At 41.4% G+C, this 15,569-nt stretch overlaps 1 protein-coding gene across 2 annotated transcripts in view; it reads left to right on the forward strand.

Annotated features, from left to right (window-relative positions):
- ORC4 (origin recognition complex subunit 4) overlaps positions 1-15,569 on the forward strand; it is a 65,444-nt gene that overhangs the window by 22,097 nt on the left and 27,778 nt on the right. For both annotated transcript variants that reach the window (XM_025216375.1, XM_025216376.1), the window contains 2 exons: positions 5,443-5,519; positions 13,868-13,958. In XM_025216375.1, the coding sequence (XP_025072160.1) occupies positions 5,443-5,519; positions 13,868-13,958 (168 nt within the window). The remainder of the gene's footprint in view (positions 1-5,442; positions 5,520-13,867; positions 13,959-15,569) is intronic.

The following is a 15,569-nucleotide window of genomic DNA, read 5'->3' on the forward strand; positions in this document are numbered from 1 at the left end:
GAAGAGCTGTCCACAGCTCTGTCCCCCACTCTGCCTCAGCCCCGCTCCCTCCCTCACCATGGGGATTTCAATCTGCACCCCACCACAGACTTACTGGCCAGATGCTGCTCTCCAAGCTGCCAAGCTGCAGATCAACTATTGGATTGGTATCGGCTAGTTAGTTAATAATCAGCATTGATATTGTCCAAAAAAATCTTTATTGGTGGACCCCTAAAATGCATGCCTGGCTAATTTATTATTCCAGATTTATCTCTTCGTTTCCATATTTAAGAACTATAAACACACTTTTGGGTTTTTCTACATTTGCATTAGCTAATAATACAAGTATTTTAGCATAAAGTCACTGACTCAGCTTTTGACTTGTGTAAGATTACCATGGCAATTCATGCACGTTCAGAACAGGAAGGTAATCAGCCTCATAGAACAATCTGTTAAAATAACTAAGCTTCTTTAAGAATCTCTTAAAGAAATGGTTGTTCACTGGACAAAGTTTAACTTCCCATTTAAACAGTATGATGGGGAAAAGCATAGAATATAACGTAAGGCAGCTCTTGTGATTTACTGGTGTTTGCATTTAAACCATACATTTTATACATAAAAATGAATTAAGACTTGGTATAGTTTGAGTACTTAGGAAATAGTCAAGGCAAATTTTGTATATATACACACACACACAAATAATTTGCAATGGGTGTTTCATAAGAATTCAAATTACACCAATTCTTAATACCATTGCTACTGCAGTCACTCCTCTGGGGTAAATTGTTGCACCTTGGTCTCAATATCCAGGAGATTGTGTTATCTGTCTAAATCAAACTGACCTCTGACTTACTGTTATGGGAGATAGATGTGACAAGCTATGAGTAGAAAGTTTCTTTTCTGTGGAGAGACTACCAGATAGATGCCTTTGCCTTCAAGTGGGACGTTTTACTTGTAGCAAGTGCAAGCTGATCTGCCTAGTAAATAAGACTCTGGAGAAATGTAGGGATAGCTTCTACAGCCAGCAGACTTATTCTTTATGGAGGAAAGAACAGGGATGGAAAGGCATTGTTAATGTTCTCTTCCCCTGTCTTAGGGTAGCCAACTGCCTCATGTCCTTCTGGCTGTGTTCTTCCTGAGCCTGTGCCTTGGCAGTACCTTGCTGTTTTTTCTGCTCAACCCCTACCACCCAGTTTCCTGTTTTTATTATTATTATTTTTTATTGGTGAGAAAGCAGGAGTTCAGCAGGACTTGGGGAAACCAAGGGGCTAGAAACAGATTCAGTAAGGCTAGACAAACACTATTTTGACTTTACTCACTGAGTAGGGGATTAAAGACATGAGGGGGATAGTGGTCTAGAAGGGCAGCTGAAGAGAAGATGTATTAAGAATTCAGGCAAGATTCTGTCAGTTGAAAGGCAACACAACTGCTTTCTTTAGTTTCACTCTTGCAAATGTAAGTATGTGGTAAAGAAAAGGTTACAGGTAGTTTGCCAAGTAAATCTGTTACTTAAGAACTTCTTAAATTTGAATATTCAAATTTAACACTAACTACACTGAAGAATTTCATGTATGACTAAGCCCTCTGAGAGGAGGTTATCTTAAAAGATATGGCAGAGGCTTCCTTAATGTTGATTTAAAGTAGGCTTCATGCATTCAAGGACAGCAGTGATGGCATTTATCTTTGAACCAGACTAGATGGAGGTTTGTTCAACATCACAAGGTTTAGAGAGAGAAACCAAGTGAAAGAACTGGTACCGAGGAGGTTGTGATGGATCAGCCATGCCAGAAAAATGGAAGGAGATTGTATCCACAAGAACATTGATAGTAAGATTTGAGACAGCTCTAGAAAGCGGGGTTGCCCTCCATGGCAGTACCGTGATGTGTGCAAAAATTATATAAAGTTGTTCAGTATCAGCGTAGAAAGTTGGGAGAAGCGCACAGAATTCGGTCTGATCTGGAGAAAACATCTGGTACTGGATACAGCTCAACATGAAGCAGCTTTGATCCAGGATGGAAGCAAAGCGTGAAAGAACGCAGCATGCAGTAAACTTGGACTCAGACAATATATGGATTTGTGAAACTTGTAACTAGCTAAGTCACCCTCAAATTGGGCTTGTCAGCTACAAACTGATTCGCTGGGCATCTGACTAGACCTCTTATGTGTACACCATGGTCCAGAGGATCAACCAGGTTGCCTTGTGCCTCTTGCATATAAATCTTTGGAGGATCCCAGGGGTCATGACAAGAACACCTGGTTCCAAACATAGGTCAGGGTCTAATTTAGCACATGGCTCTTTTGTCGGGTGTATCAGCACATACTGAGCAGTGCTGAGCTGGTGGTCATCTAAGCACTGTTGGTTCCCCTGCGCTGGTTTTTGAGAACTGAATTTGATTTGGCCAATCAGGATAATTGACAAGTGCTCCATCTGCTCCACACCCTCGTCTTCCCCCGCTCCCACCCCCGTTTCAAAAAAAAAAAAAAAATAGTTGAGGATATTGGATGTCTTTCTTGTCCTCCCTCCCTTCTCTGTAGTTTTTCAGTTACACATAGGTAGTATCAGATTATTCTTAGTGACCAACCTAAACTTATCCTGTTTCAGTTTGGGGCTGTGGCTCCTAGTTCTGTACCCCATAGCCTTTCTTTCCTGGGTATCTCCATATTTTCTTTATAATGACCCTATAATTACCTCTATAATCATGTATTTGAAGGCTGTTATCAATTTTCTCTTCTCCAAACTAAACAAACCTAGTTCTTTTAGACTTCCCTCATAACTCATGTTTCCCAGACCTCTAATAATTTTTACTGCTTTTTGCTGGACACTTTTCAAACTATCCACATGTTTCTTGAAGTGCGGGGTCCAAAACTGGACACAGTAGTTTAAGTAAGACTTCACCAGTGCTTAGTACAGCAGAAGAATATCTTCTCTTCGTTTTTCAAGTGACATCCTTGCTAATACAACCCAGTATGCTTTTGGGGTTTTTTGCAATAAGAGCACACTGTTGACTCGTATTCAATTTAGGGTCTATAGTAAGTCCCAGTTCCTTCTCTCCAGTCCTGCGGCCTAGGTAGTCATTCTCCAGTCTGTACTGTACGGAATTATTCTATCCCAAGTGCAAGATTTTGCACTTATCTTTCTTGATTTTCATCTGATTGATTGTGGATCATTTCTCCAGTTTATTCAGACTGTTCTGAGTCCTAGCCTTACCTTCCAAAGTGTGTACTGCTCCAAACAACTTGGTGTCACCTGCATATTTGCTAAGTATGCACTCCATCCCATAGTCAAAATAATTAGTGAAGATGTTGAACAGTACCAGACCCAGGACAGATCCCTGCAGAACCCCACTTGATACTTCCTCTCACCCTGGCATTAAGCCATTTAAGGACTTCTTGTGGAGTATGATGATCCAACCAGTTATGTATCCACCTTACAGTATTTTTTCCTAGTCTGTATTTTCTTAGCTTGTTAATGAGACTGTCATGGAAGACAGTGTTAGAAGTAGGGGTTCACTAATAAAGATTTTGGGGCCGATACCGATGGCCGATTTATTAACGAGCCATATCGACCGATACTGATCTGATTGCCGATATGCAGCCCTGCAGCTTGAAGAGCAGCATCCCTCTCCATCCCCCACTTCCCCCCCCTCAGACTTACCGGCTGGACGCTGCTCTAGATGCTACCTGGCTGCATTCCTGGCCGTGTGCATATTGTGGCTGCGCACTTGCACGCAGCATTTATTGGTGATAGTATCAGCCAAAAAAAGATGATTGCCGATACTGTTAATTTCCATTTTATTGGTGTTGATATGATATGGATATTGGTGCATCTCTAGTTAGAAGCCTTGTTAAGTCAAGGATATCACATTCAATTCTCTACCTAGTTTCTCCCCATATCATAGACAGAAATCAGGTTAGGCATGACTTGCTCTTGGTGAATCCATAATGGCTGTTCCTGATTACTTTGTTCTCCTCTAGGTGCATCACAGCAGATTCCTTGAGGACCTGCTTCACAGTCTTACTAGGTGTTGAAGTCAGGCTAACTGTAATTCTCCAGATTCTCATTTCTTCCTTTTCCAAACATCCAGGATCTCACTTGATTTCCCCAAGTCCTTGAAGAGGATAACCATGGCTCCAAAATTACCTCAGCCAGTTTCTTCCTTTATACTCAAGGGAATATCCATTTCAGGATGCTAGCATTCTTTAGTTTGTGAGATGGGGTTGGGAATTCACCTAAAGCAAAGTCAACAGTTGGCTTGAAAATAAGTATGCTAAATCAGTTAAAAGAAACTAAAAGTTAAAAGAAAAAACTTCTTATAAACATACTAGCAGTTTGGTGTGCCAGTACTTCATGACTTCTATATCAGATGTTGCAGGGTCAAACTGAAGATGAACAACATAATTTCTCTGAATCACTTGACATCCAAAAAGATACTGGAGAGAAATACCCATCTGTCTTAATTGGCAACTGTTCATGAGTGTCCTCAGGAGGGTGTTGGAGCCAGTAGTTGGAAAAGCAGCAGGTTACCAACATCAGGTGGTATTCATCAAAAAAGTTTTGAAAAAACTTAAGGGGATGAGAGGCTAACAAGTGGGTGGTCTTGCATGACCTGACTGTTATATTGCCAGGTTGAAGAGTAGTGAACTTCACATAAGAAGACTGGAGTAATCTGAAAATACAATCATAAAGTTTTAGGTAGCTGAGAAAATTGGTTGAATTGTAATCAAATAGAATTAAAAACAACTTGGAAGAGTATTCTTTTTTCCCTCCCCCAAATCTTTGGTACCAGTGTCCACACTTGGCTTTTTGTGGATTGCCATATCAAACTTTTAAATGAGGAATCATAAGGGTGATTCATGAACTACCAGTTGTCCAGACCACAGTTTGGGAAATACTAGTCTCTAGAAGAGTTTGATTCCTTTCTGTAAAGGAAAATCTTTCATAGACTGGAATTTTCAGTATATTGGCAAAACAATGAATCAAGAAGCACTTGAAAACAAATCTATTTAGATTTGCTAGAAAAATTTAACCACAAGTCTCACAGGGATATAGAAACTGATGCATAATAATCTCAAGTTAGAGACTAGTATGCAGACAGGATCTACAATAGGCGAGCTACTAGTGAAAGTAATATGTATCAACAAGTACTACACTGTGTCCTCTGGGCTATAGAGATGAAATAGAATGATGGAGACAAGATGGACATACTGCCACCACCGTCTTGGAATAACACAACTGTTTCTCTGCACCTGTACTTGATTGTGTGACCAAATTTCTACTATTAGATTCCAATTAGTGATGACTAAATATACATTTGAATTTGAGTGGGTTTATCTTGTTTGAAGTACAGTTGCCCTAAATCAACACATCTTCAACTAATCCAACAAAACAGAATACAGTTGCTAGCATGTGGGTCAGTGTTATGGCCTATTTAAGCATTTTGTGTTAATATTTTATCTTGACAGGTACAAAGAATTTTACGTGAAAGGTTTTGTCACCAGCATTCTAATGGAAAGCTGTTTGGGGTCGAACCTCAATACAAGTAAGTGTACGGTTTCAGAGACAATGCTTTGCTATTTTGACATGAGTTTGTCGCATGTAGAAATCTCTTTTTTACATGTACCTGGCCTTATGCTTTTTTATTGTTTCTTCTGTTTAAGTAGTGATTTTAAAAATACTTTGAAAATCCTTTAAATTTACTTCAGTATTTAAAGGATCCACACTCTGTTCTGTCAGAGTGTGAGGCTTGCATCCTGAGTTTTTGAAGTTGCAGTTAGGACTGAGATTTTCCAGGTATGATTTAAACCTTAAGAAAAACAAAATTAAAATAAATTAAAAATCCATTTTAATGGTTCAACTTTTAATTCCACTTTTACATCCCAAATATAGTTATTCCACTTTACTAATTTGGGCTATTGCTAACTTTCTACAATTCATTAATCTCTTGAGAGTTAAAAACAATGGGCACTTTGATGCTACACTCATTTCCCCTGAGAGTTATTTTACAGGCATATGCTTTTGGAAAGTCTAAATGACATCACATTGAAGATAGAAATGATTATTTGAAGATCTAAAAATTTAAGTCAATATAGAAATTAGGAAAAGTTTTCTGTAGTTCTCACATTTTGTTTCCTTAGCTGTTAACTTCATTATGATACAGTAAAATACACTGGCTGTTAGCAATGTAGAATACTGGTGGTATTAATAGACTTCTTCAAGCATATGAAACAACTCTTCAAAAAAAGGTCTCTTCATAAATACCATATTTACTCGAATACAAGATGAGATTCCCCCCTATCAGCATCTTGTCTCTGAGTAAATATGGTATTTACTTCCTTGTCTCCTTCACATACAAGGAACCCTCATGAAATATGTTGTCAATCATTAAAAGCAGCATGTATTCAGTAATGGAAAACAACTAAAAAATAAATTAAATGCAGCCAATACTGAGCACGACCATAAAATACATGGCCCATATTGGGCAAACATGCTGATGGGTATCTTTTTTTTTTTTTTTTTTTTTGGGATGGTGTTTTAAAAAAAAAAAAAAAAAAAAAAGGCAAGTGTTTCCTCTGCAGGGAACTGGCACCAGAGCTGGAGGTACTGCAATACCAGGAAGGCCAGAGCCAGCCCTGACACTCCCGTGGGTGCCAAAAGTGCTACAATTAATCTTAGTCAAAAGGCTGAGATTTTTTTGGAACATGTTTTGTGTTCCAGGTCAAATTAGCCAAATCAGGTCCGAATCCTCTCGACTGAGCAATGCTGAATCATTCAAGCACCAGATGTGGTGCTGCTACTGGCAAGTATCTTCCACCCCAGACTTTTCAGCCCAGGGCTTCAGATACTCCCAAATCCGTTGACGGGCATCCTGTGTTCAGCCCCCAGTCCATAGTCTTGGGGTTTGGATTCCCCCAAGTCTCTCTTGCTCTTGGCCAATGGCCACAGGAACAAGCTGGCAGGGAGTCCCTCATTTCCATAAAGTTGGCATGTTGATCCTACGAGATCCTTCCACTGGAAGCCGGTCAGTGACAAGCTAATTACAAGACTCTTGTAGGGCAACCTATCCTGAGGTGAATACATAAATCCATTTATCTTTCCTTCGCATCTCCTCTCTCACTCTCATCTTCCTCCTCAACATACCCTTGCATGTCTTATTTGAGCCATTCCTTTCATAATCACCAAATTTATCACTTTCCAAGTGCTGCATTAACACAGACCACTCACGCCCATATCTTCCTTTCTTCCCATCCTTTCTTAACCAACCCATACATCACTGCCTCAAAATTTATCTTGTCAGTCACTTCTAAAATTTGTGACAATCTCCTTGCCCTCCTCCAAACCTCACATACAAAGTTGCATTCCCAAAATACATGTACCACTGATTCTTCCCCCCTGTACTTCTCCCATGGGCATTTTATTGTTCTTCCCAAACCCTACCTAAATTGAACCTCTCTTACTGTTAAAACCCTCCCCACCAATCTCCACATCAGGCTTGCATGTTTTCCTTTTAGATCTTCCCCCACTACCCCTTTCCACACTCACCTTGCTTGTTGCTCTGACAAATCGCCCACCTCAGTTACTTTGTCTTTCCCTCTGATTTCCTTCAAAATCCTTCCCTTTTATTTCAAACCTTGTATCCTTAGCTCTTCCAAACCTTGTAATTTAATAACATTTTCTGCTCTCCCATAATATATTGGCAGTGTCCAAGCCCACTGCCTCTTCTGCCCTGTCTTCTACCCTGGGCCCATCCTCCACAGCTATCTCCCCACCCCAAATCTGCAGAAATTTCCCACTTTTCCACTTCCTTCTGATGCTTCCCTCATCACCATTCTAACAGAGTGTGCGTAGATAAATGTCTCGGTCTGGAACTTGTTACCCTCTGCACTCGTGTCCCTTATATCATTCCTTCCTGACAATCCATTCTGTTTTAGAACCCCAGAATAACATACAAATAGGTCTCTGGATTGTCCTGCTTTGACTCCTTGATGAAGGATATACTACACCCACAAACAAAACAATAGGTAGCAACACCTGTTTCACCAACTTCACCTTTCCTGCATGTGACAAACCTTTTGTGTTCCAAAACCCTAAAATTTTCCTAACCCATAACCCCATCTCTTCTCATGCTTTTGTGCCTTTCCCTTCTATATCAGGAACTGCCCCTCAGATTTTTATCCGATTCTTAACTACTCTCTTGAAATTTCCCTAGATCTCCCAAACTCTGATCCCCAACTACTTGCCCTTAGTCTTGTTTACTTTTGCCCTTGAAGCTTTGCCATAGTCTTCTATATGTTTCAGGATTCTAATGAGACTCTCTCGCACCATCACATTAATACCATTCACATACAGTGAGCATTTCACTTTCCCTCCCCTACTTGTTCTTCTCTTAAACATACACCACCATTCCCACCTGCTCTTATAACAGTTCTTTAAGGTTCTCCATTCCTTGTACTCCTCCGTAAACTTCATACACAATTTTTTGTTGTGAAGCAGTCTGATGTTCAGTTTCCAGAGGGCCTTTTGCTTTCCCATCTACACCCATAGCAATCGATGGTCACTAAAACCGATATCTTGTATCTCTTTTATTGTGCGCTGCCATTCCTTCCAAGACTAAAAGAAAATCCTTGAAGTTTTCCTTCCTCCTGGCTCCACTCTCGTATGTATTTTCTCTCCCTCATCCTTGAAACCTTCTCCCTTGATAATTTTCTTTAACATCTTCTTCAAGGAACTTTCTAATTCCCCCTTTTCTCCCCCCCCCTCCCCCCCCCCACCGTGTCCATTTCCAACTTCGGAATAAAGCCACCCTCCCCTCCCTTTTCCCCAGGTGTATATATGTTAAACAGCTCTGCCTCTACCTCTTTTGTCTCCAACAACATCCTCTGCATTCTTCCCTCTAACACATGCACTTGCTTGACTTTAACCCCTGGGTTTTTAATTAACACTGTCACCCCTGCTGCCTTGTTCATGTTTTTCCCCACCTATCACAACTGCCCCAAACCCCATCTCTTCTCCAGATATTTATACTCATTGCCCCACGTTATGTCCACATCAGTAGACTTTAAAGTTGCTGCCATTCGATCCCACCTCTTCCTTGTCAAGGAAGCACATAACACCATGATAAAGAAAAGGTGGAAGCTACTGGTCCTCATCTCTCTTGTCTTACGGGTCATCCACGTCACTGCTGACTAAGTGACTCTGTCCCTCCCCCCTTCTTTATCCCCCTCGCTCTCACTAGTTTTCCAGGGCTTCTATATTGAGAAAGGCAGCTGCTGTCCCACCCCCCTACCCCCCAAACACTACTTCCTTCTGGCTCAGCATGCCCTTCCATCTCCATTTCCGAAGCACCATTCCCCCAGTGTTGCTTCTCCCTTCTCCCCTTTTCCATGACCATCTTTGTTTCTTCCTTTTTCCTACCTGTAGCTGCACCCCTTTCCCTTTCTCTAAAACAGAACTTTCTTCTTAGTCAGTCTCTGGGATTTCTATCTCTACTTCTGTTTCCATGCTCATGCTTTCATGTCCCTTCTCCTCTTCCCTCTCCTCTTCTAGTTGTTGTGCTGCTACCACAACACTCATTCCACCCCTTTTCACCTCCAGTGTTTCACTTGTTTAAGGTTCTCCATTCTATAATTGACAACGATCAATCTCTCCCTTGACTTCTGTGCAGCGACAAAAATCAGTCCTTGCAGTTCTTCCTTCTCCATTTCCTTATAGTTTCTCCAGAACTGCTTATAGGCCCCTCTGTGCCAGAAGGTGAAACCCCATGACCTCCCATTTGGTTCGGCCATCATGCATTGTAAGTATTTGGGGTTCACTTTCAAAATTTCAGTCAAAATCTGATCAAAAAAGTCATACCTCTCCATGGTCCATCTCTCCTGTGCCTCTCCCTAGTCATTGTCACATGTACCCTGTGCTTAAGTCTCTCTGGGCTCCTTATCCCCATCGTCCGAGATCCACCCACCTCCCTCTTTCGCATTTCATTGTCTGGCTCCTCCTTTCCATTCTTCTACAGCTCTCTGGTTCCTGCTGCTGCTTTACCCAGTCTGGCTGATGACTGTCTTCTTCCTATCGCTCTTCTTTTGATTTGCTCATCCCTGCACAGTTGCAGCTGCTTTCGGTTTCATCTTCATGCATTGCTGCACCAGCTGCCAATCAGATTCCGGCTCTCCATCTGAATTTCCGTATTCATGGCTCCACTCTACCTGGTCTCCTCTCTCCTTCTCCGATCTTTGTTTCTCTGCTCTCAGCTCGCCAGCATTCACAGCCGCTGCCATCTCACTGCTCTTTGCTCCTGCCTCTCAGATTGTTGACCAAAGCTGCAGGGCAGCAGCCAGGCTTCTATTCAGCTGCCACACTTGATCTGAGCCTGCAAGAAGCCATCTGCTGATGAGAAACCTACTGCAAGGATAGATTAGGGCAGCCTACATGATAATGCCTATTTTGCATAGTGCTTCTCAGTGCTCTTTAGAGTCATGGTGAGTCATTACAGTGAATACATGTTGATATCCTCTTCACTCTCATAGCTGAGCTGTGCCTTTCTTTTCCATTTCAAGTGATTCCTGTTTCTTCACCAGCCTTAAATGCCTGGTAAACATCACCAACTGGGGTCCCAAACAATTCACCCAGAACTGCTCTGTCACCCTCTTTTTCACCTTAATGCATATGATTAGTGTGGGCCTACACTCCATGATGTGGGCTGGACCAGGTTGCCCTATGCCTCATGTACGTATCATTTTTGGGAGGATCTCGGGGCTCGTGACAAGAACATTCAGTTCTAGTCATGGATGGGAGGTTAATTAGCACATGGATCCTCTGTGGGATGTATCTGGAGTAGACACATACTGAGCAGTGTTGAGCTGGGAGTCATCATGGCTTGAAATGTTGTTGATTCTGCTGGGGCCCAGGCCAATGAACCATATGGTAAGTCATCAGTCTTTTGGTTTTGGACTGAAATCATACATAGTTTGTGCCATGTTTAAGTAGGTACGGAAGTGCTGCTTAAAAGTGTGTTTATACAGCACCTGTGCTAAAACTTGCAGCAGTTTCAAAAAATGCAAGGCAGTTTTGGATTAATTAAATCTATGGATTACCACAGGTACTGTTATTTTGAGGTCAGTTTTTTCAAATTTGCTTCTTTCTTCCATATGCTCAGGGAGAACAGGGTCTGACAGTACGGAGAAGGGGAAGGGGCTACAGAGGGAAAGTTGTGGGGGGCAGAAAGCAGAGGACCCCCATTCCCAATTTTTACTTTCCCTGCTGTAGCAGGGAAAGGGGGACAAATTCAAGGCGAACCTCCAATTATTAGATTCTATATCTGGAAACTTATATACAACAAATTTTATATGACAACAAATTTATACGGCTGTATGAGCAATCGTGGTCCACGGCCCAGGTGCCCGGAGATTGGAAACTAGCTAATCTGGTCCCCATTTTTAAGAAAGAGAGAAAGGAGGACCCAGGAAACTATAGGCCCATAAGCCTCACATCGGCCTTGGGGAAAATCCTTGAAATAATTATCAAGGATCACATCTGTGAGGGGCCAGCAGGGGAGATCATGCCCAGGGAAAATCAACATGGGTTCATCAAAGGCAGGTCCTGCCAGACCAACCTGATGGCCTTTTATGACCAGGTAACTAAATCCATGGATGATGGTGTTGCCATGGACGTAGTCTTTCTGGACTTGAAGAAGGCCTTTGACACTGTCTCTCACCCCATTCTCATTAATAAATTGAGCGACTGTGGCATTGATGCCTGCACAGTTGGATGGGTCAGAAATTGGCTGATGGGGCGCACCCAGAGAGCGGTGGTGGACAGGTCGTACTTGACCTGGCGGGATGGGAACAGTGGGCTCAGTCCTGGGGCCTACACTGTTCAACATCTTCATCAGTGACTTGGACGAGGGGGTGGAAAACACGTTGTCCAAGTTTGCTGATGACACCAAGATGTGGGGAGAGGTAGGCACGCTCAAAGGGAGAGAGAGGCTGCAATTAGACTTAGACTACAGAGGTGGGCGGATGGTAATAGGATGGGCTTCAGTGTGGATACGTGTAGGGTGCTGCACCTGGGGAGAAGGAATCCACAGCATACATACAAAAGTTTAAATAATTGTCTCCCCTTGAGAGCACAGAAGCGGAAAGGGATCTTGGAGTCATTATCGACTCCAAGACGAGCATGAGCCGCCAATGCCAGACCACAGCCAGCAAAGCCAACCGCACCTTGTCGTGCATCCAAAGATGCATCTCAAGCCGGTCCAGAGAGATGATACTCCCCCTCTACACAACATTGGTCCAGCCTCAATTGGAGTACTGCGTCTAGTTCTGGGCACTGCACTTTAAGAAGGATGTGGCCTGCCTTGAGGGTTCATAGGAGGGCCACCCGCTTGGTTGAAGGGCAGCAGGACAGGCCCTATGAGGAGAGGCTGAGGGACCTGAACCTGTTCAGCCTCAGCAAACGGAGGCTGAGGGGAGATTTGGTGGCTGCCTACGAACTCGTTAGGGGAGATCAGCAGCAAATAGCAAGGGTCCTATTCCCCCCAGCGGCACCTGGGGTGACGAGGAACAGTGGCCAGAAGCTGCTGGAGAATAGGTTCAGGTTAGAGATGAGGAGGCACTATTTCACTGTTAGGGTGGCTAGGATCTGGAACCAACTTCCTAGGGAAATGGTCCTCGCTCCTACCTTGGGTAAGTTCAAAAAGAGGTTGAATGAACACCTGTCTGGGGTCGTGTGATTCCAGTGTGTGCTCTGGCCAGTGGCGGAGGGGCAGATTAGATGATCTATTTAGGTCCCTTCTGACCCCTAACTACTATGAAACTGTGAATAAATTTTCTAATATAGAATCTAATTATTGGGGGGGTTATTTTATATTCAGCGTTGTCTTATATTTGAATAAATACAGTAATATTTATAATATTTAGCATTCTTTGCTGACAGGTGTAAAATGTAAAAAATTACATTTTTTTTCCTTGTTCATACCTTCTTCCTTCTAGCCCCTTAACAGTAATAGCCAAAGTAACCTTCAGTTTACTCTCTCCTTATAACTCTTCCTTCCCTTAAGAAAATGGTATCCTTTCTATAAGGAGACTTATGCATAAATACTTAATGGTACTATTCAGTTTTTTGTAAAAATGAGACCTGTAATGTTTTTTAAAAATCATGACCATTTAGGCTTATTGGGATGCCTGAAAGTATCCAGTTGTATGATGTATCTGAACCAATAAACTAGCATGAATACAGTCTCACAAGAGAAGTACCGTAACCAATGAAAAATCATCAGGCAAATTTGTTTTCTTAGGTATAGCAAGGAAAATTTAGTTCTCCCTCTCACAAATTGTAGCTTGGAACACACAAACCCTTGTATTACCTAAATATGCAATTAATACACTGTAAAGAAAAAAATGCTCATCATGGAATGAAGTTTTGAATTGGTACCTCAATAGACAATTATTTAAACTGTCAGATACCATTATTCGTGGCTTGAACCCTTAATGCTGTGCCCTAACTTTTGATCTACAAAATAACTGCCAAATTTAGTAATGATCCATCATTCTCTGCCAGTACTGAAGCCACTTTCTTGGGCAACTTTATTGTTGCTTTTTAAAACAACTTGTCTTGTAACTGAGTGCAGTAGTACCTGTTCATTGGAAGGAAGGAATTTAACTGAGTTTGATCTCTAAAACTGGGTTTTCATGTAGGGCATGCTGTGGCTTAGGTGTTTTCATGCACTTATCCTGGTGTTAAATTTAATACAATCCAAGTAAGAAAAGTGTATTTTGTCCACAGTGCATAGTGGCGTTTGCATCAGGCTCTTCTTGTGTTCCATTAGTTTTTAAAAATTTTTTATAGTTACAGCAAATGCCCAATTTGAAGTTATAACTTAATCTTATTGTCATATAGACATCTGCTGGAGCTGCTGAAACGAACCATTTTCCATGGAGAAAGTAACTCTGCGCTCATTATTGGACCCCGAGGATCGGGCAAGACCATGGTAAAAGATTCTTGTACACGTTCAGGGCTGAGCTAGCGTGTGACATGAGTACAACTCTACTGGAGTCCTGGGGAGGTGTGGACGGAACAGGGAAAAGGGGTGTCTTTAGAACTGTTGTTTCTGTCTTCCAGTTTCTTTGCTCCTTAAGTAACTAATATAGCAAGGAAAATTAGTTTTCCCTCTCACAAAATGTAGCTTGGAAAACACAAACCCTTGTATTACCTGAAAACTTAATTGAGCATTGTTTTCTTTAGAATATATTATCATGGAATGAAGTTCTGAACTGGTACCTCAATAGAAAATTATTTAAACTTCTCCTAATATAAGTCACCTAAGGAGCACTTCTTCTAATACATTTACAGTCCATCTGGCAAAGGTGGTACTGAAGTCGCTCTTCATAAAAAGAGCATACTTTTTTTTTTTGCAGGGCGGGAGAGGAGCAGATGGGCATGGGATAGGGAGGAGGAGGGGGAAGGCAAGTGATTTCTTTTATATCCAGAACTCAGAACAAAGTTTCTGCACTCCAGCTATGTTGGTTTGTAGTACAAGCCAGAATGTAAGGCTTACATGTTTAAGCACAGTTTCAGTATAGCTTTACTGTATTAGTTTAGAAATTGGTATACTTGAAATGACATACTATTTGTTTGTAAACTAATGACTTACATGGCTGTAAGCACCTCTTCCTGGAAAATTATCTACATGCAAAAAGGTTGTGCCACTTTTATTTTTAGAAACTGACACTGTTGTAGCTGTATGAAAACTGTAGATGAGCCTGAAGGCGCACACTGCCCCACAGAACAGATGGTGTGCAAACTAAAAGGTTTCCATATCATGACTCTGTTCTATAAATTTTTCTGGACTCATCTAATTGCCAGTGTTTTGGGGACCTTTTAAAAATAAATATACTAACTTTTTCCCCTTCACATTAGTCTTTGACACCTTCATAATCTTTCCTCCTGAGTTCTGACCCCCCTGGCTATAAAAGAGCAGATCATTCATAAGACAGACTAAATGAATAGTGAAATGATTTAGTTGCCTCCTGCAAGTGAAGAGAAAGTAGTTTGTCTTCAGGAAGACTAGTTATGCTTAAAGAGAACTGGTAATTCTTGATAGGGGAGACGATAGAAGCAGAAAAGAGGATGGAGCTAATAAATACAGTTACTACATTTTTATATATTTATGATGTGAATTAATAGCTTATCCAAGGGCAGGGTGGAAAATATTGGGCACAGGACTGGCTTGTAAAAGGATAAAGTTTTCCATATTAATAGTTTATATAATAGCTTGTTAACTTTGTCCTCCTTTTTCTCATTTTGTGTTTAAAATGGAACAAGCATATGACATTATTTGAGACAAAACTTTCAGCTGCCTTTGTCTTGCACAGTGGACCAGTGCTGTACTAAACTAAACTGCTAAATGTTAAAACTGTTAAAACTTTTTTTCCCATTATTGCATTTATTTGTTAGTTTGGATGTAAACTTTCCTTGTGGAGTAATTTGAAAATTATTGCATTATTCTTGTACTCTGTTCTCCCACAAACTAATATTAGTAATTCATCAGATGCACAAAATATGAAAACTAGATTTAGAATAGTAAAACTGACTGAATACA

Source organism: Alligator sinensis, unplaced genomic scaffold, assembly GCF_000455745.1.
Source record: "Alligator sinensis unplaced genomic scaffold, ASM45574v1 scaffold1048_1, whole genome shotgun sequence".
Classification (NCBI taxonomy): Eukaryota; Metazoa; Chordata; order Crocodylia; family Alligatoridae; genus Alligator; species Alligator sinensis.